Here is a 27,079-nt window from a genome sequence, read left to right as displayed (position 1 = left end):
TTGCCGCCGGATGCAGGAAGCGGAGCGGCCAGGTAAAAAAAAAAAAAAAAAAAATCAAACAAACACAGACAGACCCAAACGAATAACCCAAAGAGGGTCGGGCCTGGGTCGGGCGCCGTGTGAGCGAGGCAGGCCGAGGACGGTTACAGGGCCGGGACTCCTACCCGCTGCGCCAGATTGAGGCCGGGACATGTGGGAAAAGATGGGGCGGTGACCCCCTCGTTGCTCCCCTGGGGGAGGGGGCTTCCCGAGGCCCGCTGGCTCGCAGTTAAGGCTTCCTCGTCCCTGCAGACGCAGCTTCAGAGCAAATAACCGCAGAAGAGGCGGATGTTGTGCTTTTAGACCAAGGTGCTGTCTGGGGAGATTCCTGCTGAGAACAAGCCTGCAGGTGAGGAGTTTGTTGTTACTGCTGCTGGTAATTGGCCTTGGTTACACGAGAGAGCAGCAGCTGATTAATTTATTTATTTGTATCCCACATTTTCCCACCTCTTTGCAGGCTCAATGTGGCTTACAATAAGCATGAATAGTGGAAATGTATCAGAAAATACACATTTAGTGTTACAGTAGGATCTTGGGCAACATTTATTTATTTAATTGCATTTGTATCCCACACTTTCCCACCTATTTGCGGGCTCAGTGTGGCTTACAATACATTGTAAATCATGGAAATACAGTTTCTTACATTACGGGTTACATTGTGAATAGTTAAGGAAGACAGAGTCAGATCAGTCGCCTTTGGGGCGTAGAAACTAAAGGATATGATGTAGGGGAATTACTACGCAGATCGAATAATAGCAAGTGAGCGATGGGGTAGACAGTTTTTATCTGTGGGTAGATATTGAATGGGAGAGAGTACGGGGAAGTGGAGTACGTGGGGTAATATCTTGAGGCATTGTTATGATGTATATGGATTTATATGTTTTGATCCTTGCCCCATGATAAAGAAGAAACATCATAGTAGTATAACAAGCAGATTTTGTAAGACGGTTCTGAATATATGTGTGTGAGTTATGCATGTTCACATTGGTTGATTTTTGTGGTATGCCTTGTTGAAGAGATGGGTCTTCAGCAGTTTGCGAAAGTTCGCTAGTTCGTAGATCGTTTTTAGGTTGCGCGGCAATGCGTTCCATAGCTGTGTGCTCAAGTAGGTAAAGTTTGACGCGTGCATTAGTTTGTATTTTAGACCTTTGCAGTTAGGGAAGTGCAGATTGAGGAATGTGCGGGATAATCTCTTGGCATTCCTGGGTGGTAAGTCTATCAGGTCTGACATGTAGGCAGGTGCATCTCCGTGAATGATTTTATGGACTAGGGAGCATATTTTGAACGTGATGCGTTCTTTAAGTGGGAGCCAGTGTAGTTTCTCTCGTAGAGGTTTAGCACTTTCATATTTTGTTTTACCGAATATGAGTCTAGCTGCAGTGTTCTGGGCTGTTTCAAGTGTTTTGATTATTTGCTCTTTACAGCCGGCGTAGAGCGCGTTGCAGTAGTCTAGATGACTGAGCACTATTGATAATGATAAAGTGGTTCTGTGACACTTGAGACGAAAAACGAAATTTTGCTTGTATGCGTTTTTAATACCACTTTAAGGCATGTTAGTTGTATGTCTGTGTAATCAGTAGAGCAGTGTTTCTGTTACTAAACGCTAAGCGTTTTTTTCCCCCCAGAATTAATTAAATTTGAGTTGTTTGCGTTGCTTTTTAGGACATCTGCAATGATTATTCATGATCTACATTTGCATACAATGGAGGCAGTACGTGCAAATCTAACTCTTGAATATTCATGGTAGATACCCTGAAAACCTGTCTTGCTGGGGGGTTCTCCCGGGAAAGGTATGGGAACCACTGTGCTAGACTGAGCCTCATTTGCTAACAATTATAGATGCAACGGTGGGCTAGAATGGAGGCAGGTATGGTTAAAAACGTGAAGACCCCAGTTATATCCAAACTAAATCTTAATGCACCATAACCCCTGTAGGAGACGTTCAAATGAGTTGGAGGCCTATAAGAATGGACAGACTCTGATAGCTAAACTACATATGCAGTGAGAACGCCCAGGAATATTTCAGATGGGAAAAAAATCAGGCATGTCATCTGTGCAAAGTGTTCATTGTTATTAATGTGTCCATCTTTATATTTGGCTGTAGACGGATTGGTTGACCTTTTTGGCACCTCAGTAAGAGACATTTACAGCTGTTCCAAATTTCAGTAAAATCCATTCAGGGGGTGGGCCCCAATAGATATACTGGCAAGAAATGAAACACAAAGCAAAAGAAGACTATCAAATGTGCCTTCCCCTTGTTTTATTAGAAGCATGCCTTCCCTGTGTTATGTTGGAACTGAGTGACCTAGTGGTTAGGGTGGTGGACTTTAGTCCTGGGGAACTGAGGAGCTGAGTTTGATTCCCACGTCAGGCACAGGCAGCTCTTTGTGACTCTGGGCAAGTCACTTAACCCGCCATTGCCCCATGTAAGCCGCATTGAGCCTGCCATGAGTGGGAAAGAGCAGGGTACAAATGTAACAAAAATAAAATAGATACTATTGGAGATTCTACATGGAATGTTGCTACTATTGGAGATTCTACATGGAATGTTGCTATTCCACTAGCAACATTCCATGTAGAAGGCTGCGCAGGCTTCTGTTTCTGTGAGTCTGACGTCCTGCACGTACGTGCAGGACGTCAGACTCACAGAAGCAGAAGCCTGCGCGGCCACATTGGTGATCTGCAACGGCCGACTTCTACATGGAATGTTGCTAGTGGAATAGCAACATTCCATGTAGAATCTCAAATAGTAGCAACAGTGGAGGAGTGGCCTAGTGGTTAGGGTGGTGGACTTTAGTCCTGGGGAACTGAGGAACTGAGTTTGATTCCCAAGTCAGGCACAGGCAGCTCCTTGTGACTCTGGGCAAGTCACTTAACCCTCCATTGCCCCATGTAAGCCGCATTGAGCCTGCCATGAGTGGGAAAGCGCGGGGTACAAATGTAACAAAAAAAAAAACAAACAACCTGTGCTTATCTCCAACTTGTTTTAAACTTTGCACACTTCTGGTCCTGTCTACAACTTATTTACAAGCCTTCCGAAAGGCAAATGACATAGGTCAGTTTGCCTCTTAATATCAATGCCCTTGGGGCAATCCTTATATGATTTAAAGGGGAAATTTAAACCCTACTTGAGTTACTGGGATCTGCTTTAAAGAAGACTGTTAATTGGATTTGTGAATCATAATTTTGCATGATATTATAAATCTGAACCCTAGTTTCTTGTGTTTATCCAGATTTCAAGACAAACCTTTCCTTTCCTGAAAAACCCTGCCAGCAGTGTTTCCAGCCAATGATTGTCTTGCAGCATGCAAGTTCTCCAGCTCATCCTGAACAGCCTCCATTTCCATCACCTGTTTCAGTGGTCACAAAGCCAGCGGCAGCCCTACTGCTGTCTCCAAGGAAACCATCTTGGTCTGGTCGGGAAGCTCCCCTAGAACTTGCACGAGACGAAGAGCTTACAAAATTGTTGGAGCAGGATCCTGCACTTGAGGATCTTTGCAAACCTCTGTCTTGTAAACTTTGCAATGTCACTTTAAATTCAGCCCAGCAAGCACAAGCTCATTACCAGGTAAGAACGATAAACCAGGCAACAAATTAAAATGTTTAGAGATCTGTGTGTAGAAACCAGACCACGACTTGTTAGTTACATGTGAATGCCCCAAAGGATTATATGTTGGTACCAATGCACAAGAGAGTTGTGGGGTACAACTGAATTATTATTTTACTAGCAGTTGAGCCCGTAAAAACGGACTGGTATTGGGGTTTTCCTTCCTTCCTTCCCCCTCCCTCCCCGCGAGGTCACTACCGTTCCCCCCCCCCCCCCCTGGAGTCGCCGCCATCCCTCCACCCGGCCCGGGCCCTCTCTCTCTCCGCTACTAAACTTACACATCCATTCGCCGGAACGCAGCACGCACATCAGCTGAGCTGCCGTCGGCCCTTCCTTCTCTGCCTGTGTCCCGCCCTCCTGTGATGTAACGTCAGCGAGGGCGGAACACAGGCAGGGAAGGAAGGCCGATGGCAGCTCAGCTGATGTGCATGCTGCGTTCCGGCGAATGGATGTGTAAGTTTAGTAGCGGAGAGAGGGCCCGGGCCGGGTGTGTGTGGGGGGTAACGGTAGCGGTGACCTCGGGTGGGCGGGTGCGGTATCAACCTCGGCGGCGCAGTTTCCCTCTCTGTCCCGCCCTCATCATCACGTATTGACGCGGGGGCGGGACAGAGAGGGAAGTCTCTACTGCGCATTTGCGAGTGAGTCGGTCACTCGCCGTTTATATGTTTGATTTCATGGCATGTTTGTCCAGAAGGGATTCTGTGAGAGGCTAGATTTTTTTTGGTTCTGAGCAGGTTTGACAGTTTCTACTTTTATGTAAAACAGATTTGGTGCTGGTCAATAGAACTTTGTCACCTGTGCCTTGATTATTGTAACACATCATTGGGGTTGCATCAGAAGGATATTCAGTGCCTCCAACATGTACAGAATATGCTGTGAAACTGACTAAAGGGCCTCCAGAAATTTGATCATTTAACTCCTCCTGTGATACGACATTGGCTGCCTTTAAAATGTAGGGTTCTTTTTAAGGTGCTGGTGAGTGGTGTTTAAAATTCTGCATGGGCTGGCACCAGGTTACCTAGAGGGGCATAATCTAAAGGGGCACCCAAGTTCTCCTGAGGATGTCCTCGCAGGACGTCCCCGCAAAGGGGCGGGGAAACCCGTATTATCGAAACCAGATGGGCAGCCATCTTTCGTTTCGATAATACGGTCGGAAACGCCCAAATCTCAACATTTAGGTTGACCATAGAGATGGTCGTCCCCGATTTTCGGCGATAATGGAAACCGAGGGTGCCCATCTCAGAAACGACCAAATCCAAGCCATTTGGTCGTGGGAGGAGCCAGCATTCATAGTGCACTGGTCCCCCTGACATGCCAGGACACCAACCGGGTACCCTAGGGGGCACTGCAGTGGACTTCAGAAAAAGTTCCCAGGTACATAGCCTTGTGTGCCGAGCCCCCCAAAACCCACTCCCCACAACTGTACAACACTACCATAGCCCTTAAGGATGAAGGGGGGCACCTAGGTGTGGGTGCAGTGGGTTTGTGGTGGGTTTTGGAGGGCTCACATTTACCACCACAAGTATAAGAGGTGTGTGTGGGGGTGGGGGGGTGGGCCTTGGTTCGCCTGCCTACAGTGCACTGCAGTACCCACTAAAACTGCGCCAGGGACCTGCATGCTGCTGTCATGGAGCTGGGTATGATATTTGAGGCTGGCATAGAGGCTGGAAAAAATATAATTTTTTTTTTAGGGTGGGAGGGAGTTAGTGACTACTGGGGGAGTAAGGGGAGGTAATCCCCGATTCCCTCTGCTGGTCATTTAGGGCACATTTTTGTGGCTTGGTTGTAAAAAAAAAAAAGGCCCAAGTACAGTCGGCTAAGTGTTCGTCAGGGACACCCTTCTTTTTTCCATTATCGGCCGAGGATGCCCATGTGTTAAGCACGCCCCAGTCCTGCCTGTGCTATGCTTCTGACACTCCCCCGTGAATTTGGTCGTTCCCAGTTGAGGATTCCCAAAATCGGCTTTCGATTATGCCGATTTGGGCAACCCTGAGAGAAGGACGCCCATCTCCCGATTTGTGTCGAAAGATGGGCGCCCTTTCGAAAATAAGCCTGCTAGTGTATACACTTTGTCGATATTCCTGGGCACAACTTTACGTGCCCAGGGGGAGGGATTGCTCAGTGTTCCAGGTGCTGGTGTTATGAAGAAAGTTGTAACATCAAGAAAGGACTTTTTCTGTTCTCGTCCTGATATTGTGGAGCACTCTTCCAGCGTCATTGAGGGAGGAAAGGAACTTGGGCCCTGTTTACTAAGCAGCGTTATAGGTGCGTTAACGTTTTTAACACACGTTAACCATGAATGTGCCTACATAGCGCATGCGCTAAGTGTAGGTGCGCTAAAAACACTAACGCACCTGAGTAAACAGGGTCCTTTGTGTACATTTAGGTGTTGGTTGAATATTTCTAGAGCTGCCACAGTATACCGGTAACCTAATCAAAAATCCCTAAATTCACCGGTTTCCCTGGTTTGTTTACAGTACTAATACTACTTATCATTTCTATAGCGCTACTAGATGTACGCAGCGCTGTACACTTTTACATGAAGAGACAGTCCCTGCTTGACAGAGCTTACAATCTAATTAGGACAGACAAAGAGGACAAACAAGTATACTAGTAAGCTTATGATGTGCAGGAAATGTTTTGGTACTGTTAGCTTAAAGGGTAAATAGAATATCTTACGCGCAAGACAAAGAGAAAACTACATATATATTGGATATGTGGCAACACAAGAAGCCTTGATGAAGGAGTTACGGATATGGGTTTCAAACTTTTGTGGGAAGTAACCTAACAATATGAAAAGGAATCAATTTTTTTGGATTAAAAAAAAATGTAAAATAAAATGTGTTTGTTCTCTACTTTTGACAGCAACCTGAGAGAGAGTATACCGCCAAATACTATATTCTTAGCGTGCAAATGGCACTTACATATAGATGCTAAGATTATAGAATACGGGCACATACGTACATGAATGTAGCATTCACTCGTGTAGGTGCACAGCAGTATTCTAGAATGGGAGTGTGTAGTAGGTCAGGTCACGTGTAACTGCAAGGGGTGTTCACAGGAGAAGGCGCATGGATGGCTCCCACACTTGCAATTATAACTTATAGAATATTATAAGTTTAAATGTTAAAGTGCAACATTTACACACGTTTATGTGTGCCATATTCATGGCGTAAGTGATGGTGCTGAGTTAACGAGCTGTTCTCTAATAGTCTGGGGGCCCAGATGCTGTTGTAGAATTCAGATTCGGTGCCCAGCATTTTGGCGCTCAAATTTGGACGACATTTACAGTATTACTCCAATAAATACTTATGTAGCTCTTTTTTGTAAGATTGGAATGAGTTTACTTTCATTGTTTAGGTCACTACAGTGTCAGACTTTGGGGTGTGCACTCTGTTCCACACATGGTACATAAGTATTGCCATACTGGGAAAGACCAAAGGTCCATCAAGCCCAGCATCCTGTTTCCAACAGTGGCCAATCCAGGTCACAAATACCTGGCAAGATCCCCAAAAAAGTACAAAACATTTTATGCTGCTTATCCCAGAAATAGTGGATTTTCCCCAAGTCCAATTTAATAATGGTCTATGGACTTTTCCTTTAGGAAGGAATCCAAACCTTTTTTAAAACTCTGCTAAGCTAACTGCCTTTACCACATTTTCTGGCAGTGAATTCCAGAGTTGAATTACATGTTGAGTGAAGAAAAAGTTTCTCCGATTCGTTTTAAATTTACTACTTTGTAGCTTCATCGCATGCCCCCTAGTCCTAGTATTTTTGGAAAGCGTAAACAGACGCTTCACGTCTACCCATTCCACTCCACTCAGTATTTTATAGATCTCTATCATATCGCCTCTCAGCCGTCTTTTCTCCAAGCTGAAGAGCCCTTGCTGCTTTAGCCTTTCCTCATAGGGAAGTCGTCCCATCCCCTTTATCATTTTCATCGCCCTTCTCTGCACCTTTTCTAATACAACTATATCTTTTTTTGAGATGCGGCAACCAGAATTGAACACAATATTCGAGATGCGGTCGCACCATGGAGCGATACAAAAGCATTATAACATCATTATTTTTGTTTTCCATTCCTTTCCTAATAATACCTAACATTCTATTTGCTTTCTTAGCTGCAGCAGCATACTGAGCAGAAGGTTTCAATGTATCATCAACGACGACACCTAGATCCCTTTCTTGGTCCGTGACTCCTAATGTGGAACCTTGCATGACGTAGCTACAATTCGGGTTCCTCTTTCCCACATGCATCACTTTGCACTTGTTCACATTAAACGTCATCTGCCATTTACGCGCCCAGTCTCCCAGTCTCGTAAGGTCCTCTTGTAATTTTTCACAATCCTCCCGCGATTTAACGACTTTGAATAACTTTGTGTCATCAGCAAATTTAATTACCTCACTAGTTACTCCCATCTCTAGGTCATTCATAAATATGCTAAAAAGCAGTGGTCCCAGAACAGACCCCTGAGGAGCCCCACTAACTACCCTTCTCCATTGAGAATACTGAACATTTAACCCTACTCTCTGTTTTCTATCTTTTAACCAGTTTTTAATCCACAATAGAACACTACCTCCTATCCCACGACTCTCCAATTTCCTCTGGAGTCTTTCATGAGGTACTTTGTCAAATGCCTTAAAATCCAGATACACAATATCAACCGACTCCCCTTTATCCACATGTTTGTTCACCCCTTCAAAGAAATGTAGTAGATTGGTGAGGCAAGATTTCCCTTCACTAAATCCATGTTGACTTTGTCTCATTAATCCATGCTTTTGAATATGCTCTGCAATTTTGTTCTTAATAATAGTCTCTACCATTTTGCCCGTCACCGACGTCAGACTCACCAGTCTATAATTTCCCTGTTCTCCTCTAGGATCTTTTTTAAATTTGGTTACCACTTTTTCCTTGTGTGTGAGTTTTGAAAATGTCAGTTTGCCATAAATCTGTGTGGTCTAGGTACATTAATTGCGTGATAACATGTTTATATCCTTTGGGCAGGGTTTGATGGTTTCAAGTACTAGGTTGCAGTGGTGCCTAGAAATTGCATTCTTTCCTCCATGAGGTTTTTTTCCCCTTTTGCATTTGCTGTAGCTGTCAAAACGGGGTCTTCACTTCAGTATGACTGCATAACTTGGCTCAGGTTTGGGTTATGTGGTGTAGGATCTCTGATGCTACAGTCATGAGATTTGAGACCAGCTTGGGGTTCCTGAACCATATGGCTCAAAATGAGAGCCAAGTCAGCAGTGTTGGACAATAGAATGGGCAGCAGGATGGACAGGAGGAACACAGCAAAGTAAAATGCTCAGTCTTAGTTCTCAGACCCTAGAGTGAGGCCAGTAGTCAGGAAGGACCTCTTCTCATTGGAGCACACTTTCTTCATCGGGAGACTTACCTGTACATGCTTCATTACTTTTAAAGACTGTAGGCCTACTCCCTTTGCTGGGAAATGTCACCTTAAAAGGACTGGCACCACCCTTGACAGGGGTAGGCCACCCACCTAAAGGGCTCTTGCTGCGACTGTTGCACCATAACCCCATATCGTGTGCCAAAAGTTTGGTGCCTAACCTTTTGTGCTTAAATGGAAGATAAATGCTAAAACAGGGGTGAAACAGCTGTTAAATGACATAGAGGCATATTTCAAAGCACTTAGCCTTCCAAAGTTCCATAGAAACCTATTGAACTTTGGAAGGCTAAGAGGCTCATTTTCAAAGCACTTAGCCTCCCAAAGTTCCATAGAAACCTATGGAACTTAGCCTCCCAAAGTGCTTTGAAAATATGCCTCTAAGTGCATTGAAAATGAGCCCCTAAGTGCATTTACGTGCTATTTGATAACTTGGCGCCTAAGCGTTCTAGTGTGTAAAAACAGCAAAGGTGGTGTTCACATGGGAAGGTCACAGGTGAAATGAGCAAAATGTAGGCACGCCCATTTACATCTGCCATAGAATAAGCAGAAGTGCTCGGTCATAAATTTAGGGGCCTGATTGCTGACTAGTATTCTATAACAAATTAAGTGTACAGATTTGTCATTATAAAATACTAGCTTTGTGCCCAGATTTTGGGCACCTAATTTTTAGTGCCCTTTATAGAATTGTCCCCCCTAACTGCATGGATTATACTGGTGAATATGAGTATTTATGATGTGGTTTGGGAGGGTTGTTTAGCTGGGCCATTAGTTTAATAAAAAAATTTATGAAAAATTTAATGAAAAAATGTATCGAAAGGATCAAAACACATGAAGTCCACACACACTGTTAGCAATGCATCAATACATTCTCTTCTGTACTTTCATCCCCCCGCAATTTTAACACGTTTAAACCTAATTTACAGGTAAAAAACAGAAAATATTATACCCGAACGATCTCTTGCTATTGCTCTGCTGCCCAATCAGTAGCCGGTGTTCTTCTATTGTTTTGTTGTTCTTGCCATTGTTTTATTCTCCTTAACGCTACTTGGACTTTGTTTTAACTTAACGCCTCATAATGTAACCATAATTATGTTGTAACAGATTGTACTTCCATCACTACAATGTATTGTAAGCCACACTGAGCCCGCAAATAGGTGGGAAAATGTGGGATACAAATGCAATAAAATAAAAAATAAATAAATAATAGTTTAAAAAGATTTTGATATACCACCCTTTTTACAAGTCACAGTGGTTTACAATTTAAAAAAAAGAGCCAAAAATCAAAGGAAAGTACTCCATCATCAGATTACTGGACAGTAATAGCCTTCCTAAGTACACTCACACCACTTGAGTGTGTGCTGAGTGGGAGATGAGATAGATATAGATATTTATGTCAATTTTACATCGATTTTTGGGTAATGTTTTATTAAATGCTGCTGTTTGTACCGATTCAATGTATAACAAACATCCTGATAGCTCAAGGCAGAATTTCTTGTTGCAGGGATCCGTTGTAGAACTTATTGATTACTAGTAAGGAAGGCCCATTTCAAATCGCAATGAAACGGGCGCTAGCAAGGCTCACCTCCGTCCCTTTGTGTCTCCGTGTGTCGCCAGCCCCCCTGCAGCCTCCGTGCGAATGTGTGACCCTGGCCCTTTTGGCAAGCCCCCCGTGTGCTCCACCCTCGACATCGCGTTTTGACGCGAGGGCGGAGCAGAGCTACAGTGCAGTACAACGTTGGAGCTGAGAATGTGCTCCGCCCTCAACGTCATAACGTTTGACGCGAGGGCGGGGCCCACAGACTGATTTTCTGTGGCTTCAGAGCTTCGAACTTACGAACCTGGCTTCAGTGACGTCAGTGCAAATAGAACGTTGAGGGTGAGTTTTATATATATAGATAATATTCAGGTTATATTGGTTTAATTAACATTACCAAGCATATTAAAAGGACAGCTGCACTAAGGAAAGCACTGTAAGATATGATCACTAATTTGAATTTACCAAGTAGCCTAAAGGTTGGTGCGGTGGGCCTGAGAACCTGGAGAACCAGGTTCAAATTCCACTGCAGTTCCTTGTGACTCTGAGAAGTCACTTAACCTTCCATTGCCCCAGGTATAAAATAAGTACCTGTATATAATATGTAAACTGCTTTGATTGTAACCACAGAACGGCAGCATATCAAATCCCATCCCCTTTTCCTTTCCCTTATAATGGAGGCCTTCAAATGTTAAATTCCCAGTGCTTTTGTGCTGGTTTGCCAGGTTATTTGGCAACAGTATTGGAGCCAGATAAGCCAACAAGGACATTTTTAAGATCATCCCAGCAGTTTTAGCTGACCTGCCATCATAGACAAAAATGCAGTTACCAAGTACAAAGAGAACAGCATTGTTGCTGCTATGGACCAAAACTCTGGAATTCATTACTTAGAATGGAGGAAAACCATGAATATTCATCATAGGTTGGTAAAGATAGCTTTCCTAGTAAGCTTTTTAGAATATTTTAATGTATTGTATTCAGAACTGAGTAATGTGAACACATCGTGGGTGTTGAAAATAATTGTGCTGTTTGTGAAATTTTATTGTAACCACCTAGATATTGTGAAATGGTGAGGCAGAAAGTATATATATGTGTGTGTGTGTATATATATCTACTATAATAAAACTCACCCTCAACGTTCTGAAGTCACTCAGTCACTCCCTGAAGGGTTCATGGATTCATGGTGGTGAAGCCTCAACACTGACCATGTCTCTCTGCCCCGCCCTCGCATGACGGACCAATCAGAAAAAACACCCTCAACATTCTGAAACACAAAGGACCATCACAACACCGTTCCCAGGCAACACTAGGCAACGTAAGACGGACCAATCAGAGGAAACTACGTGACAATAAGGGAGGAGCATTCCCCAGCCAAATGGCTCATTATCTGTGCAGCACGGAGAGCACAGAACCACCGCTGGAACGAGAGAAGAATATTCCTGCTGTGGGTATGTGCAAAAATAGACCGGGGGGGGGGGGGGGGGGAGAAATTTTTAAATGCCTAATGCCAGTACTGAAGAGTGCCAGAGGGCCTATAGCACAGAATATATTTGGGATCACTTGACATGGAGTCAGAGGAGCCGGAAAACAACGTGCCCGTCACCAACAGGGACGTGGGCGCACAGGACAAGCTGCGGCCCAGCTGGAAGGATTACCCGCGACCCAGCCAGCAGCAAACAGCGACCAAGGACAGCACAGCACATCCCCCAACCCCCAAGCAAAAAACAAAACAAAAAAAGACACACATCAACAACCTGCACACACACCGCACCCTCACACACTCACACACACACACACACACACAAAATAACTCTGTGACACATACACACACACAAAAAAAGCCACATGCTAGCGCCCGTTTCATTGGTTTTGGAAACGGGCCTTTTTTACTAGTATATATATATATATATATATGTACTCCAGAAGTTGGAACGTAAGGACAGTGGACTTCTATGGTCTATGTCCCAGAAATGGCAAAGAAAGACCAGGATCAAGTATTTTATACTACATTCGTTGTTGGTTTAATCATGAGTGTGGTTTATTGGACATACTGGGTGGACCGTTCAAGTCTTATCTACTATGTCACTTCTAAAGATCAAATACACAAAAGGCAAGTGTATTTAGTTGGAAGGGATGCCCCTAAAACAAAAAGTCACGGTATGGATTTGAAGTAGAATAGCCTCAGTAGTAACACAAGGAAATACTTTCCCTTGCATTCGTCATCCTTTCTGTGGAATAGAGAATATCAGAGCACAGTAGTATCAGAGTTTATGAGAGCATAGGGCACAGGACTCTGTATTTGTGGGGAAGTGAAGGAAAAGTTGCAAGCTTAAGTCAAGCAGAGTTTACAGTATTCGGTAAGAAGTGAAAATGGGGTGACTGTGGATTTTATCTGCATTCTGCATTTGCCCTTAAAAAATTGTATATGGGTATAGGTTCATGGTAATGTCACTCAATTTGTTATTGCTTTTCAGGATGCAGTGGGAATATGTCTAGCAGGTACTTAAAAACTGCTTGTAATTTGGCAACACTATTAAGAATGATCTAAGCTTGATGACGCTGAGGTGGTTTTCATGAGGGTCTCATTAAAGGCTTCTTTTTCAAAGCTGCGCTAACAATTTGTGTGCGGCAAATGAGAGGAAGACCATTCAGTTCCTATGGAGAATTTGTTGTGTGGGACTTATTAGCGTGGCTTTGTAAAAGAAGCCCTAAAATTGCGCCATGTCCATGTATTTACATGCTTTCTTTTCCTATGTTCAGAGTGCCAGTGAAAGAAAAGTTTGGATGTCCTCTTTGCTTAGGGGTCCTTTTACCAAACTGCGGGAAAAAGGGCCCTGCGCTAGCGTCGGGGGTCCGTTTTTCCCGCGTGCCAGGGCTCTTTTTACTGCAGCGGGTAAAAAGACCCCAGGCTCACAGGGCTATGTGGTAAGAGAGCTCTTTTTAACTTTTAGAAGTCTTTATTGTAATCCAGAATATGAATACATACAAGAACCAAACTGGCATAACAAAAAAAACTAAGCAAAACAAAGGGAAACTCATTCCATGTCAGGAGTACATTTGGAAATGGGGAGAATAGAACAACCTCCCAAGTGGATTACAGGCAATAAAGTAAAATCAAGTTAAATAAAACACTTCTATACATTTTTGGTAAAATAGACCCATCTCGAACAAGTAAACCCCCTCCCCATCTCCATCCCATGGTAGAGAAGGACAAGGGAACTGTCAAACTCACAAGATGAAAGACCCCCCCCCCCCCATCAAAACAACCACCAATGTGCAGTCACTGTGAACAGTTGGCTAAGAAAGGTTTCCAAAGCTTTTCCCACTTAGATATGGTGTATTTTGTAATGTTTGTTTTATTAATTTGTAGCCTGCCTTTATCCAAGGTGGGTTACAACATAACATACATGTTTTTAAAACAAGCAAAATCAAGCGCTCCATGTCACAAAGGTACCACAACTTAGTCAACCACTGAACAAAAGAAGGGACACTGTTGTTTCCAGTGGGTAGCCAAAATCAGCTTAGCATGTGTTCAAGACCTGACGAACAAACAAGGATTGGAATCGGGGAAAGTCCTTGGGGCTTTTTTTCAAAAAGAAAAACAAGTGGATGCCATTGAATAGGGAGCCCAACCCAGTGCTGCAATCTTGACTGAATGACTGCCCAACTCCAAAGATCTCTCGAGATTCCTGAGCCAGACTTGATTATGATCCCCTGTTTCTCCCTCATTGACCATGGGCTGATCTTCTTACATGTTGCATATTAGATTCTTAGTGTAAATTGTACTAGTTGCAAGCTAGCATTTAATTGATGTAAACCTCACAGAACCCTGATGGGGAATTTAGCGGTATGTAAGCCCTAGTTTGATTTGATTTGAATAGGTCTTCAGTATTCTCTTGCTTTGACACAGGACCATCAAATAGGAGCCATTGAGGCATATTTTCAAAGCACTTAGCCTTCCAAAGTTCCATAGGTTTCTATGGAACTTTGGAAGGCTAAGTGCTTTGAAAATATGCCTCATTGTGCCCTTCTTACCACACCCTCTCCAACAAAGCAAGGAAACTGTTGGAAATATACGGTGAAGTCAGGGGGGGGGGGGCCAATACCACCTACACAGAACTTTAATGGCATTCTCCTCTACTGAAACAGCCAGTGATACTTCAGACAAAGCTTCTTCCAAAGTGTTCAGGGCACATTTTTTTTTTTTTTTTATTTGTGAGAAGTCTTTATTGAACTTTCAATCTTTACAACAGAGTTTTTTAAACAAACAATCTTCGCTTTTTTTTTTTTGTACATAAGAAAAAAAAAACAGGAACATTTTATTTACCCAGTGTTACATTCACTTCATCCCCATTGTATCAGCCCTGTTCCTTCGTAGACTTCAACAGCTTTATAACATTTTTTTTTTCTGTCCCTCCCCTTTTCCTTTCCCCCAATTCTTACTCTGGTCCTCCACACTCATAAACTGCATTCTCTCTCTAATTCTAGTTAACTGCGTTTACAAAGAGCTGCCATGTTGAATGCCACTGACCTGTCCGATGTTTTCGTATTGCTATGAGCCTTTCCATCTCACACACACATTTTAATTTGTTTTGCCATCTATATACCCAGAATAGTAGGAGGGGCAGGCCTTCGGGAATGTGCGTTTCGTATACTGCATAGGGCTTATTTTACCCAGACTCAACTATACAAGTCAGGGAGCATCCATACCGCTACCTGCCTGAAATGTCAGAGGGCAGATAATACGCTATATCATGCGATATGGGTGTGCCCTTTAATAAAAAGATACTGGAGACACATAGCTGTATTTCTGTCTACAATTGTCAATTGTGATATAGCATTGAACCCTCTATGTTTAGTGCTAGATAAACATGACGCCTTTCCCAGGCTAAACAAAGATAAAATGGTGCTATGCCGCAAAACATGTCTCATTGCCAAGAAATGCATAATGCAGCACTGGACCTCTGCACACCCTCCGACCTTCTGGCATTGGCGGAACCAGGTACACCAATTGCTTACTTGGGAAGTGAGAGAGGCAAAAGGAACATACAAGCGAAAAGAGCGCTTTCTAAAAATTTGGGGGTGTTATTTGGATGGGATGACTCACAGAGGGAGAAGTCGAATTCTTAACACTCTGTAATATTCTTGGGTATCAATTGTGATAACAGAAGACTCATTTATAGGTTAATAGGGGGGGAGGGGGGTCTTTTGATCAAGATGTGATATTGGTTATATTATAAAGCTGAGACCAAAGGGTAACAAATGAAAACACATAAGACAATGGAGGCTGATATTATTATACTTTATTATGTAAATGATGTTATTCTTTTTCTTTTGTCAACAATTTTACAATAATATGTCAGCTTATTGGAGGGGAGGGGGAAAAAAGGGGGGGAAATTATTACAAAAATATTGTTGATGTTATACGTAGTTGACTGTGATGTATATGTACTAATTTTGGTGTTTGTATAACGGTCTGCTATTACGATAATACAATAAAAAAGTTGAAACATAATTTGTTTTGCCATCTTGTAATTGAGGGGACTGTTTTTTTTGCTTCCAATGCAACGCTACTGTCACGCTGGCCACTGCTGTCACCTGTCTCAGCAACTGCTGTTGACAAGATGTCAGTGTTCAGGGCACTTTTTAAGCCTTTTCTCTTATTGCCCTTAACAGATTTTATACAATGAAACTATTTTTCATTGATAAATCTCTCGCTTTTCCCCTTCTTATTCCTCATTCTTTTCTCCCTCCTCTCCCTCAGCCTCCCAAAACTTGTGGACTGTATTCAGTATGAGTTCTCCTAGTTTGTACTTTTTCAGAATAATACCAGCAAACATGGCAAAATCTGTAGGGATGGAAAATCACGTTAGCAAGTGCAGTGAGAAAAAGCATCCGCGTTAATTCATCTGTTTTAGTAACGATAAGATTTGCTAAATTATGCCGATAATCCTTGTGTTTAATGAAACATGTGCAAATCTGTGTCGTGACTATTCCTCATGGAAATCTGGAAGATCAAATCTATTTTGCAGCATTTTGCTATCCAGACTATTTATAACCATTTGCTTTTCAGTTTGCTTGATTAGATGTGTGTTGAAATAATTGTAAAAGATTTAAAATTTTTATTCATATTTCCTGTTCTTATCCTTAATCAGGTAAACAAGCTTATGAATGAATTTTTGGACATCCCAATGTTTTGTTTTGTTTTTTTTATTTCTTTTGTTCTCAGGGTAAAAACCACAGCAAGAAGCTTCGCAATTACTGTGCAGCAAATAGTTGTCCAGCTTCCTCTAGAATGAATAATCCAGTAGAACCTCCTGCTCAGACTGTGCTTACTCTTCCCACGCCCCAAGTAAGGTGTATACATGTGTGAAATAAAACCTCAAAGTAGGGGATGGTATTGCATTTTAATTCAGATGTTTCACTGAGTATGAAGGCTGGAATGCACAATGAATGATGAGGATTATTTCTTTTTAAATACAGAATGCTATAATGGCCTTAAACTAGGTGTTATCCAAAGCAGGGGTATTAGGTTTGACATGCACCTCCACCATGCAGCTTACATTGGTATTGACTGGTATCAAGTTGATTGGATTTGTACTGAGTTCAAATCTCGACCACGTTACCTTATGACACCTGCACCTACTATCAATTTTGTGTTTGCTTCTTATATCTACTTGTTAACTCTCGATTCTGCTATTCTCTATGTAACAACAATAACTCTGTAAGCCACATTGAGCCTGCAAAGAGGTGGAAAAATGTGGGATACAAATGCAATGAATAAATACGGAGTTACAAAGTGGTATTGTATATGGTTTTTCTTTTGTTTTTGACTCTGCACTTTCCAGCTCGGTTTGGAACCAGGGCTGGGATCTGGTACCATGAGCCTTCCTGTTTTATATTGTTCTGCCTCCAATGTACCTAGTATGTCTGTTGCAGTGGTGGTCCTGGGCCAACGGCCATGTATCAGGCCACCTTCCAGAGCTTTTGCAATCATAGGCCCAAAATCTGTCAAATCAGAAGTTGGCCTTAAACAATAATCATAATTCCCTCCCCCTTGGTGACTGTAAATAAATCTCTGCAGCATTCCCAGATGACCCGTGGAGTGGAAGATCTATCTTGGGGATCAGTGTGCAGCACTTGCTATGGGGCCAGCACAGTGTTTTTGCAATGTAAATTGAGAAGCTGTCTATACTAGATCGAGACAACCAAACTTATTTCATCTGGCGTTATGAGCCCAGGTATATAGAAGTAAAAGGATATAGGGCATTAATCAGTTCTGTACTGGGTTTTTTTTGTTTCGATTTAGCTTTATTTAATTTTGATTGTGTATTTTAATTATTGTTCCTCGGCCACTGCATTTTTGAAAAAAAAAAGTCTAATTATCTAATGTACCGCCAACATTTGTCATGGCCCTGGATATACGCTCCAAAAAATTATATTTATTTATTACATTTGTACCCCGCGCTTTCCCACACACAGCAGGTTCAATGTGGCTTACGTAATAAATAGAATTACAAAGTATTATAAGGTTTTAAGAATATGTGAATGAACATGGAAAGGTAAACAAGGCATGATAGGCAAAAGGAAAGAGATTGGGGAGGGGTATGGTGTAGGGAAGATGGAGACGAGAAAACTGGGGGATGAGTATAAGGGGTTTGGGGGACATGGTTTAAGGTATAGTCATCTTCAGAGCAGGAGTTGTGTGGGTGGGCAAGAAGCAAGTCTTCTGTTCTGCGTAATCAGGGATGAAGGCCATTGCACACTGTCTTAAATATTTCTTCACTCCTTTGCTCCAAAATATTGTTCTTCACTTTTGACTCATTGATATCTTTCTCTCTTTAGCAGATGAATAATACTGTTTAATATTCTTGGGTCACAATGTGGGATACATAATTCCTTTATATTCCTTAAGTACCTATATATAATATGTACACTGCTTTGATTGTAACCATAGAAAGTCCGATGTATCAAATCCCATCCCCATCCTCTTATAAAATAGCAGGTATTCTTCATCAAAAAGCAGGGGATATGCAGACACACTTTTGATGGTGAAGCCCTCCAGACAGATCCATGTGTGATGCTCTCCCCTAGCTCAGGGAACTTTTTGTTTGTTTGTTCCCCGAAGTCCCTGAGCCTGTTCAAGTACTCCTGCCTAAACCTGACTCCTCCCATACCACCTCAGTCTTCTATTTTCTCCTTTGGACAAAGCGGTTGCCTAGTTTTTTTTTACATTTGTACCCCGTGCTATCCCACTCATGGCAGGCTCAATGCGGCTTACATTCTCCTATTTCCCTTCATATTTATTATATATAATAAAACAAGAGAGGAAACACTAAGGCACTGGAAACTAGCAGGCAGAGGTCGCATTCTCCACACCTCCTCCCCTGCGGCTGGCGGTTGCTCTTCTGGAGGACAAAGTCATAAAAAAAAACCAAAACTCTTGTGCCTCCAGTGCCAAAAAAGCTCACTAAACAGAACCTCACTAAGCTTGAGGCACTCCCTCTTACCATCTGTGTCTCCAGTGGGAAATATCAGTCAAAGTTAGTAAGTAAAGCTGCAGTTTCTGTTACACTTCCTCCACATTCTCTGAGATGCCCTGAGATTTTTAAAGCAGGTACTCAACAACTGAAACCGTCCTCTACTGAGCTGATTTCCTCTGGTGTGTTGATGCCTCTGCTCCTCCCTGAGGGTGTTACTTCATCTCAGAATGTAACTGTTCGCACAATAATGGTAATACCAATACCTGCTGCTTCTGCAAAGGTTTGACAGAGTTCAGCTTTGCTTTTAACTTCAGATACTGACTCAGCTTCTAGCATTCCTGATATATTTTCTGAGAACTACCCCTCTTCAGATACCTATTCACTGCCAACATCCCTCTTTTCCCTCCGATGATTGTGGTTGGTCTTCCCCAGATTTAGTTACCATAATTAAGGATTCCAATGATGAGGACTCTCTCGCAGTTGCACTGTGTTTGTGCACAAAAGATTCTCAAGAGCCTCCTATTCTTTCTCTTCTCCATCTGTCACTGATGACAAGCTCTCTGATCAACATGAGGACATGTCTTGTCCCATGTTTCTGCTAAAAATTAAGGCTCTTTCTTTAAGACCTATGGAAATCCTACAGATTCAGAGGCTATGATATCCCCTAAGGAGTCTTTCTTTACGCCATCAACCAAATTTTGATAGACCTAAAACTTGAGGTGTGGAAGTCTTTGTTACTGAAAACATTTATCTAAGTGTTCAGAATATAAAAATTTCCTCTGCTTTTTGGTCATGACCACACTCTGCTGCCTTATCAGTCTGTGGTCTCAGAGGCTGCCATAAAAAAAAAAATCCATTATGGCTAAACCTAACACCAGCATACCTTCTGGTAAAGATTGTAGAATTTTAGATGTGGGTTGGAAAGTTTATTAAATTTCCACGTTGACATTAAACATCTTGGCTTACCAACTCCAAATGCTCCATTATCTCTACATCTTGCAACAACTGACTAACTTTTTTTTTTCTTCCTGCCTTTCTTCCAGAGTCAGTTTGGTACATTTATCTTCCATTGGTACTTCTGTTCAAGAATGTGTTTTGGATTTGGAAAAGCTACCTTTTGATGCTTATGGTATCACTTCCTGATCAGCAGCAGTTGCTAATTTGGCATACAGAATGGCTTGGCTTTGAGCATCTGGCCTCAGAGATGGTCTGTGTGGCAGATGCATTTTATATAGGAGACAACTTGTTTGGTGATAGTCAAAGAACAATTATTCAGATTAAAGAACTCCCCACTATAAGGGAGCTATCTTCTTTTAGTATAATTTACCACATATCGTAGAGGATCCCAGTCAGTGTATAGGAGACAATAACCCCAGCAATTTTTTTTCAACAATTCTACCACAGTAAACCATACCAATCATATGGCAGACAGCTTCCCCAAAGGCAGACGTCTACCAGATACACCCAGAGAGGAAGCAACAGTCGGTCTTGGCGACCACATGCCTTAAGCCCAGCCATTCTTTTTGACTGTATACCAGTAGGAAGCAGGATCCAATTCTTTCAAGAAGCCTGGCATGCAGTTAACACAGACAGATGGGTTTTATGCATAATCGACTAGGGTTACAAACTAACCTCCTCTTTGGGAACCTTGCTAATTATCCAGAGTTCCAGGTCATCAAGCCCAACTCCTTGCTGCATAATTGGACACTTGTGGAAAACAGTGCAGTAGTAGAGGTTCCTCCTTACTAGAGAGGTCAGTGGTTCTACTCAAAATTCTTCCTCATCACTAAGAAAACCAGAGGCATCGGACTCATCCTTGGCCTCGGGAGCCTCAATATATTTGTAAAAAAAAAAGAAAAAAGTTCAGGATGAACTCCCATCTCCACAATATTTCTCCTACTCAATCAAAAGGTTTGTTTGAAGTTCCTCAATCTCAAAGATACCTACATTCACATCCCCATCCACTTAGACCAGGGTTATCTAGTCTTGGTCCTCAAGTTCTGCAATCCAGTTGGAGTTTCAGGATTTCCTCCATGAATATGCATGCGAACTGTTTGTATTCACTGCCTCCATTGTATGCAACTAGATCTCATGCATATTCATTGGGGAAATCCTGAAAGCCCGACCTGGCAAGGGCCAAGGTTGGATACCCCTGAACCTTAGGCCATTCGTCCAGTTTACTTTCCTAGTTTGTCATTATCAATACCAAGCTGTACCATTTGGCCTGTCTTCTGACCCTCAGAGTGTTTGCAAAGTGCCTGGCAGTGGTCGCAGCTCATCTTTAGAAAAAGGGGCACTTTGTATATCCCAATCTGGATGATTGGCTACGCTACACTCTAGTCCTGCTCTGTTGTCAGTGATTGCTTCTATAAGGGCTACTATGCAAAATCTATTTTCTTCTCAACTTGGAGAAATCTACCTTACATCCAGCTCATTGTATTACATTTATAAGCATGGGTCTGGACATACTATCTTCTAGACTGGCACTTGAAGTTCTCGTCTGTTCACAAAATGTCTCTGCTGCACACAATAATGCGTTTTTAATTGCTAGAACACATGGCTGCTACTTTCCATGTTGTTCCTCTTGTGAGACTGAAGATGAGAGTTATTTGGTGGTATCTTCAGTCAACGTTTCTATTCCAGTGACTATCATATGTTCCCTTCAATGGTGGAAAATGGATATGAACCTGAAGAAGGGTTGCCTCTTCCAGTTTCAACAACCACAGGTTTCTCGCATCATGGATGCATCTCCATGGGCATGGAGAGCACATTTTGAGCCTCTACAAAACTCAAGGTTTCTGGTCTCTGCAGGAGAGAAAGCTCCACATGAATGATCTCAAGCTGAGGGCCGTATTTAAGACCCTTCAGAATATTTATCAATAGCTGTAAAGAAAAACAGTACTTGTATGGACAGTCAGGATGTTTTACCTAAACAAATGAGGAGGTTTGGGATCCTGTTACCTTTTGTCAGGAAGCTCTGAATACCGTATTATCTCATGTTTTAACTTTAATGTAAAAATCTACCTTTGTATAATATGCAGGTGGAGTTCAGCATGTCCATGTAATATAAGTGTGAGGTCGGAAGTGCTCAAAGCAGGTATCCGGTAATGAAGTGTTGCTGGTATCCTGTGAACTGAAATAGCGAAGTTTGTGTGCAATAATTAAAACAGTGCTCTTTGTTTAATTATTGCACATGGTCTTCACTATTTCAGTTCACAGGAGACCAGCAGCACTTCATTACCGGATACCTGCTTTGAAATAAGTGACATTTGATATGAAAACATAGAGGTTGCAGACCTTAGAAGTCAGATATACTAACTGGAAAAGTGATTGGGCAGGGAGAGAGGGATCCGGTGCTGTGATGGAGTAAGGTTGGAGTGCTATATGCTGGTACTGTGTTATGTGGTGGTTTGGCACCTCAATTACGCTGAGCACTACTACTACTTATCACTTCTATAGCGCTACAAGGCATACGCAGCACTGTACATCATACACGAAAAGACAGTCCCTACTCAAAGAGCTCGCAATCTAAATAGGACGGACAGACAGAAAACTAAGAGGTAAGGGATAAAAGGTACAGGGCAAGTGAGTAGTGGTTAGGAGTCGAATGCAGTGTCAAAGGGGTGGGCTTTCAGCCTGGATTTGAAAACGCACTATTTCCTTTAGCAGCTTATTATTAATCCGAATAAACCAGGGGAGTCGGCATCCAAACAAACCATATTTTGATGGATATCTTGGTGCATTGGCCCCCTTTATTCCAAAGCAGGCCTTCCTACTTATTCAGTGGGTATCTGAGTGTATTCAAGATTGTCTTGTCTGATGGTGACTTTTCTATCTGATTATGTAGTTCTTTTCTGCTTTGATTTTTAACGGCTCTGTTTTTATTATTGTAAACAGCTGTGATCCTTCTTTGTGTAAAGCCTAGCAGTATAGCAAATGGAATAAACTAAAAAAATAAAACTGAGTGAAGGCAACTTCAGTTGTGTACCTTTTTGTTCTGCTTAAAAACATCTCATCAACATGCTGCTTTTGGACAATTTGTACTATGCAGTTTGTTTGGAATACCCTGTTTCCCCGAAAATAAGACAGTGTCTTATATTAATTTTTGCTCCCAAAGATGCGCTAGGTCTTACTTTCAGGGGATGTCTTATTTTTTCATGAAGAAGAATTCACATTTATTGTTGAACAAAAAAAATCAACATTATATACTGTACAGTAGTTGTCATCACAAACCAGCATAACCAGACAAACTGTGAATCCTGTCAAGAATTTCTTGTACCATTACCATTCAACACCGACTCCAACCAGTCCTGCTGTTTCGAAGCACCGCCCACGGAGTTGCAGATTCCCCCGTCCCTTCGATTTCAACCCCCCCCCCCCGCGTTACTGACCCCTTGCCCCCATGACGTTTTTTTTTTTTGAGCAGCACGAGGAACTGAGTGAGTGACACGGCGGGAGGGTGGAACAGCGCGAGCCCGAGGGCGGGGCTAGCGAGTGGAGGGCTCAGAGGACGGCAGGGCTCCGAGGATGGGGCTTTGACAGTGAGGGGCGGGAGGGCGGAACAGCGCGAGCAACTTTCTAATTAGGGGACAGACAAAAACATCACACAATAAACAGTTAATTAGACAGATTAATATTGACAACAGTATACGTCAAATTATAAAAGAAACCTCATCACAAAAAGTTGAATAGTATCTGTTGTTCTAACAACCAAAGAGATACTGGAAGGGAATTTCATTTCAAGGGATCAACAAACTTGAAAGTTACATGCATGTGTGAACATTTTCTGCAGCACTTTTTAAGGATGGAACCAAAAGAAGAGCATGTTGAGAAGATCAGAAATAGGCAGGGGCATAGGGATGCATAACTGGTTGCAAGTATATGCGAACATGTACCATGATATGCTTTAAACAGTAGTACTTTCAATTTAAACTGATCACATGCATCTTCCGGTAACCAGTGGAACAAATATAATGAGCTGCAGTATTCTGCACTGATGGTAATGCTCGAATGGATGAAAATAATAGACCAGTTGTTGTGAAAGCAAGGTAGCTAGTTAATTCCACTCATAAAAGCTTGGTGTGCCGTAGGTATCTGCATTTCCAAAGCTTCTGGTCAAATTATGCTTATTTTCCTAAATACGTAGCTATGAAAGATTTATTATTTTTTTTGAATGGGAGGGGAAAGTTGAGAGTATACCGATTGGCATCAACATCCCATTCATTATTCATGTTGACTTTGGTTTTTATGAATTACATTGAGAATGAATATTGCTGTGATCAACTGATTTGTATACAGCTTATAAAGAGGAATATATAGTAAAATGAATACTCTCCAGCTGTGAGGGTTTTCCTTTTTAATCTTCATCATGCATAATAAATTGGCAAGGTAATCCATTTAAAGGGGCTCTCGGGTGACCAGTTCAAACATGTGGGGACAACTTCATAACAAGACGCCTATGTTAACATAAAAACAAAACAATAAACCAAAAAACAAATGTTCACATGTTCTGAATAAAGTATAAATGTGTGCGTGTATGCATATCACTCTATATACAACGCACCGCCAACGTTCTATGAGGCAAACTTACCCAGCATTCCAAGTTAAGTTGTCATGGTCCAGATCAGTTTTCCCACCATGAGTGCTTGCCCCGCCCTTGCGTCACAACGTGATGACGTTCGGGGCGGGGCTATGACACTCAACGAATCCCCAGTTCCACCACCCTCCGACGCTTCACCCCCCCCACCGCACACACAAAAACAGCGACCTACGCAGATCCTCCATCCCCCCCACCGAGTGCCGTCCGAACACCTGATCCGCCGCGATCAACACGGAGGGTAAGTCCAGCAACAAGGGGAGGGGGATGGTAAGGAAAGCGCCTTGCTAGTGCCCGTTTCATTGGCCTCAGAAACAGGCCTTTCTTACTAGTATTTTATTTTTTGTTTTGTATTATTTGTTTATTGAATTTTACAACTTATACAGACATAAGAACTGCTAAGTGAAATACAGCTTTAGAAACAAAAAATAAACGAAACAGGAATTACTTTCCTCAAAATCATAACATTTAGCTTCATTAGACCACAATAACTAGTATTTTATAAAATACACAGATCTGCCCAAACCATGCCCCCAGGAATGTGTATATGCAAGATGCAGCTGATGTAAAATGGTTGCAGGCTTCCTGTACCTATATCTTATGCATGGATAACTATGTTCAGTTTTATATTTTTCAAATATAGATCATGCTTTACATGTGGAAGATGCTTTATAAATTTATCCCCCTTTTCTGATGTCCTTAGACTTATGGGCTAACTTCTTCATAACCTTGTGTGGAAACTAGGACCCCTTCACATTTTTTTAAAAAATCTGTCTTTCTAAGCAGGTTGTTATGCTCTAATGAGTAGAGGCCTCTAGAAGTGTAGGGAATAGTTTGTGTGTATTGGGTGTGTGAATGATTGCAGTGGGAGTCTTAGAGGGGCATTTGTCAGAATTGGGATGTTTAGATCATTACATTAAAAAAAAATCATTTTAGAGCCATTTTTTAAACTGGAAAAGTGTTTGGATTTCTGTTTCGAAAATGACTCTAAGGTGGATGTTTTTCCACAGAAAATGCCTAAAAAGAAGAGCCATTTTCCAAACTGACATGTCCAACTTACAAACACCAAAAAACCAGGGCCAAGAACATCTGGCGTCATTTTAAGAGAAATAGCCACAAAGATGTCCCTGCAACTCAGAGGGGCAGCCTAGTGGTCAATGCAGTGGACTTCAAACAATGGCACCCAGGTACAGTTCCCACCATAACTCCTGTATTTTATATTGTGAGCCCTCCATGAACAGAATAAACCCTACTGTACCTAACTGTACACTACTACAATAGCCTTCAAACCTGTAGGTGTCTCCTGTATTTAGGTACAAAAGATAATTTGGTGATTTTGGAGAGCTCAGAATTTCCACCAGAAAATGTAGTAGGGTAGAGTGGGGTTTGGACCTGGATCCCCTTGTTCACAGTCCACTGCATTGACCACTAGGCTATTCCTAGGAGCTGCTTTCTGCTCTGTTGGGTGTTGCCCATAAAACCTGATCCTGCCATAGCACTTCGTATCCCCTTTCAGTTTCACTTCTTAAGCGGATGGGAGGTGGGACGACATCCACTAGGGAATTAGGGAAGGGGTCAAGCCTTAATCCATCCAGTGCTCAGCTGGTCTTTCAGTGTGTTCTTTTTTTTTTTTTTTTTTTTTAAACTTGGACGTGATTGAAACAGGTGTAGATAATGTACTTCTTGTTAGACTTGGACGTGTCTTCCTGTTCCATTATCGCTGAAAGACTTCTTAATTTTGGGTCTGCTCTAGTCCCGCCCAAAACGCGCCCCCTTGCTATTTGGGTGAACTCGGTGGAAAACTTCCAAATTCTGCTTTTTCATAAATCGTGATTTAGACGTTTTCGGCAGATGGACTTTTTTTTTGGCCGTTTTGAGAAACCTGCTTCGAAAATGAGCTCCTTAGACTGGACTGGTATCCTTTTATTCTCTCTGCTCCTGTAGGATACTCTTGTGGAATATTCTTTTAAAGCTCTTTCTCATTTCAGCCCTACTGTCTACCTAATGTTTTCGTAACAAAAACAATAGAAAATCTTAAATTGTTTAAAGGAGATGACGTGGAATATGTTGTTTCAATTTCAGAATCTGTGCCTCTGTCATAAACCCTTCATATGTTTAGTGGGGATTGAAATCAAGAGACAATGCTATTTGATTATAAGCATCAATGAAATCCAAACGCAAGCTCTTTATGATGATCGATTCTTCCTTGTTAGGTGGGCTGTTCCAGACCGGGTGGCCGTGTGATTATGGCAACAGAGAATGACTACTGCAAGCTGTGTGATGCCTCATTTAGTTCTCCTGTTGTGGCTCAGGCTCACTATCAAGGAAAGAATCATGCTAAGAGGCTACGTCTAGCTGAAGCACAAAACAATGCACTCTCGTAGGTATTGTTTAGCTTTCACTAAAGCT

The 27,079-nt window shown here is 42.2% G+C and overlaps 1 protein-coding gene across 3 annotated transcripts in view; it reads left to right on the top strand.

Moving 5' to 3' along the window:
* ZMAT3 (zinc finger matrin-type 3) overlaps positions 1–27,079 on the top strand; it is a 50,633-nt gene continuing 23,554 nt past the window's right edge. The window contains exons 1-4 of one of the 3 annotated variants that reach the window (XM_030215931.1): positions 1–32; positions 3,273–3,607; positions 16,821–16,943; positions 26,884–27,050. In XM_030215931.1, coding sequence (XP_030071791.1) covers positions 11–32; positions 3,273–3,607; positions 16,821–16,943; positions 26,884–27,050 — 647 coding nt within the window. In that variant the 5' untranslated portion in view covers positions 1–10. Of the gene's footprint in view, positions 33–83; positions 389–3,272; positions 3,608–16,820; positions 16,944–26,883; positions 27,051–27,079 lie in introns of those variants that run through there. The other 2 variants (XM_030215932.1, XM_030215933.1) reach the window with 2 other exon arrangements.

This window comes from Microcaecilia unicolor, chromosome 10 (assembly GCF_901765095.1).
Source record: "Microcaecilia unicolor chromosome 10, aMicUni1.1, whole genome shotgun sequence".
In the NCBI taxonomy this organism is placed as follows: Eukaryota; Metazoa; Chordata; class Amphibia; order Gymnophiona; family Siphonopidae; genus Microcaecilia; species Microcaecilia unicolor.
This window is presented reverse-complemented; position numbering and strand designations above follow the sequence as displayed.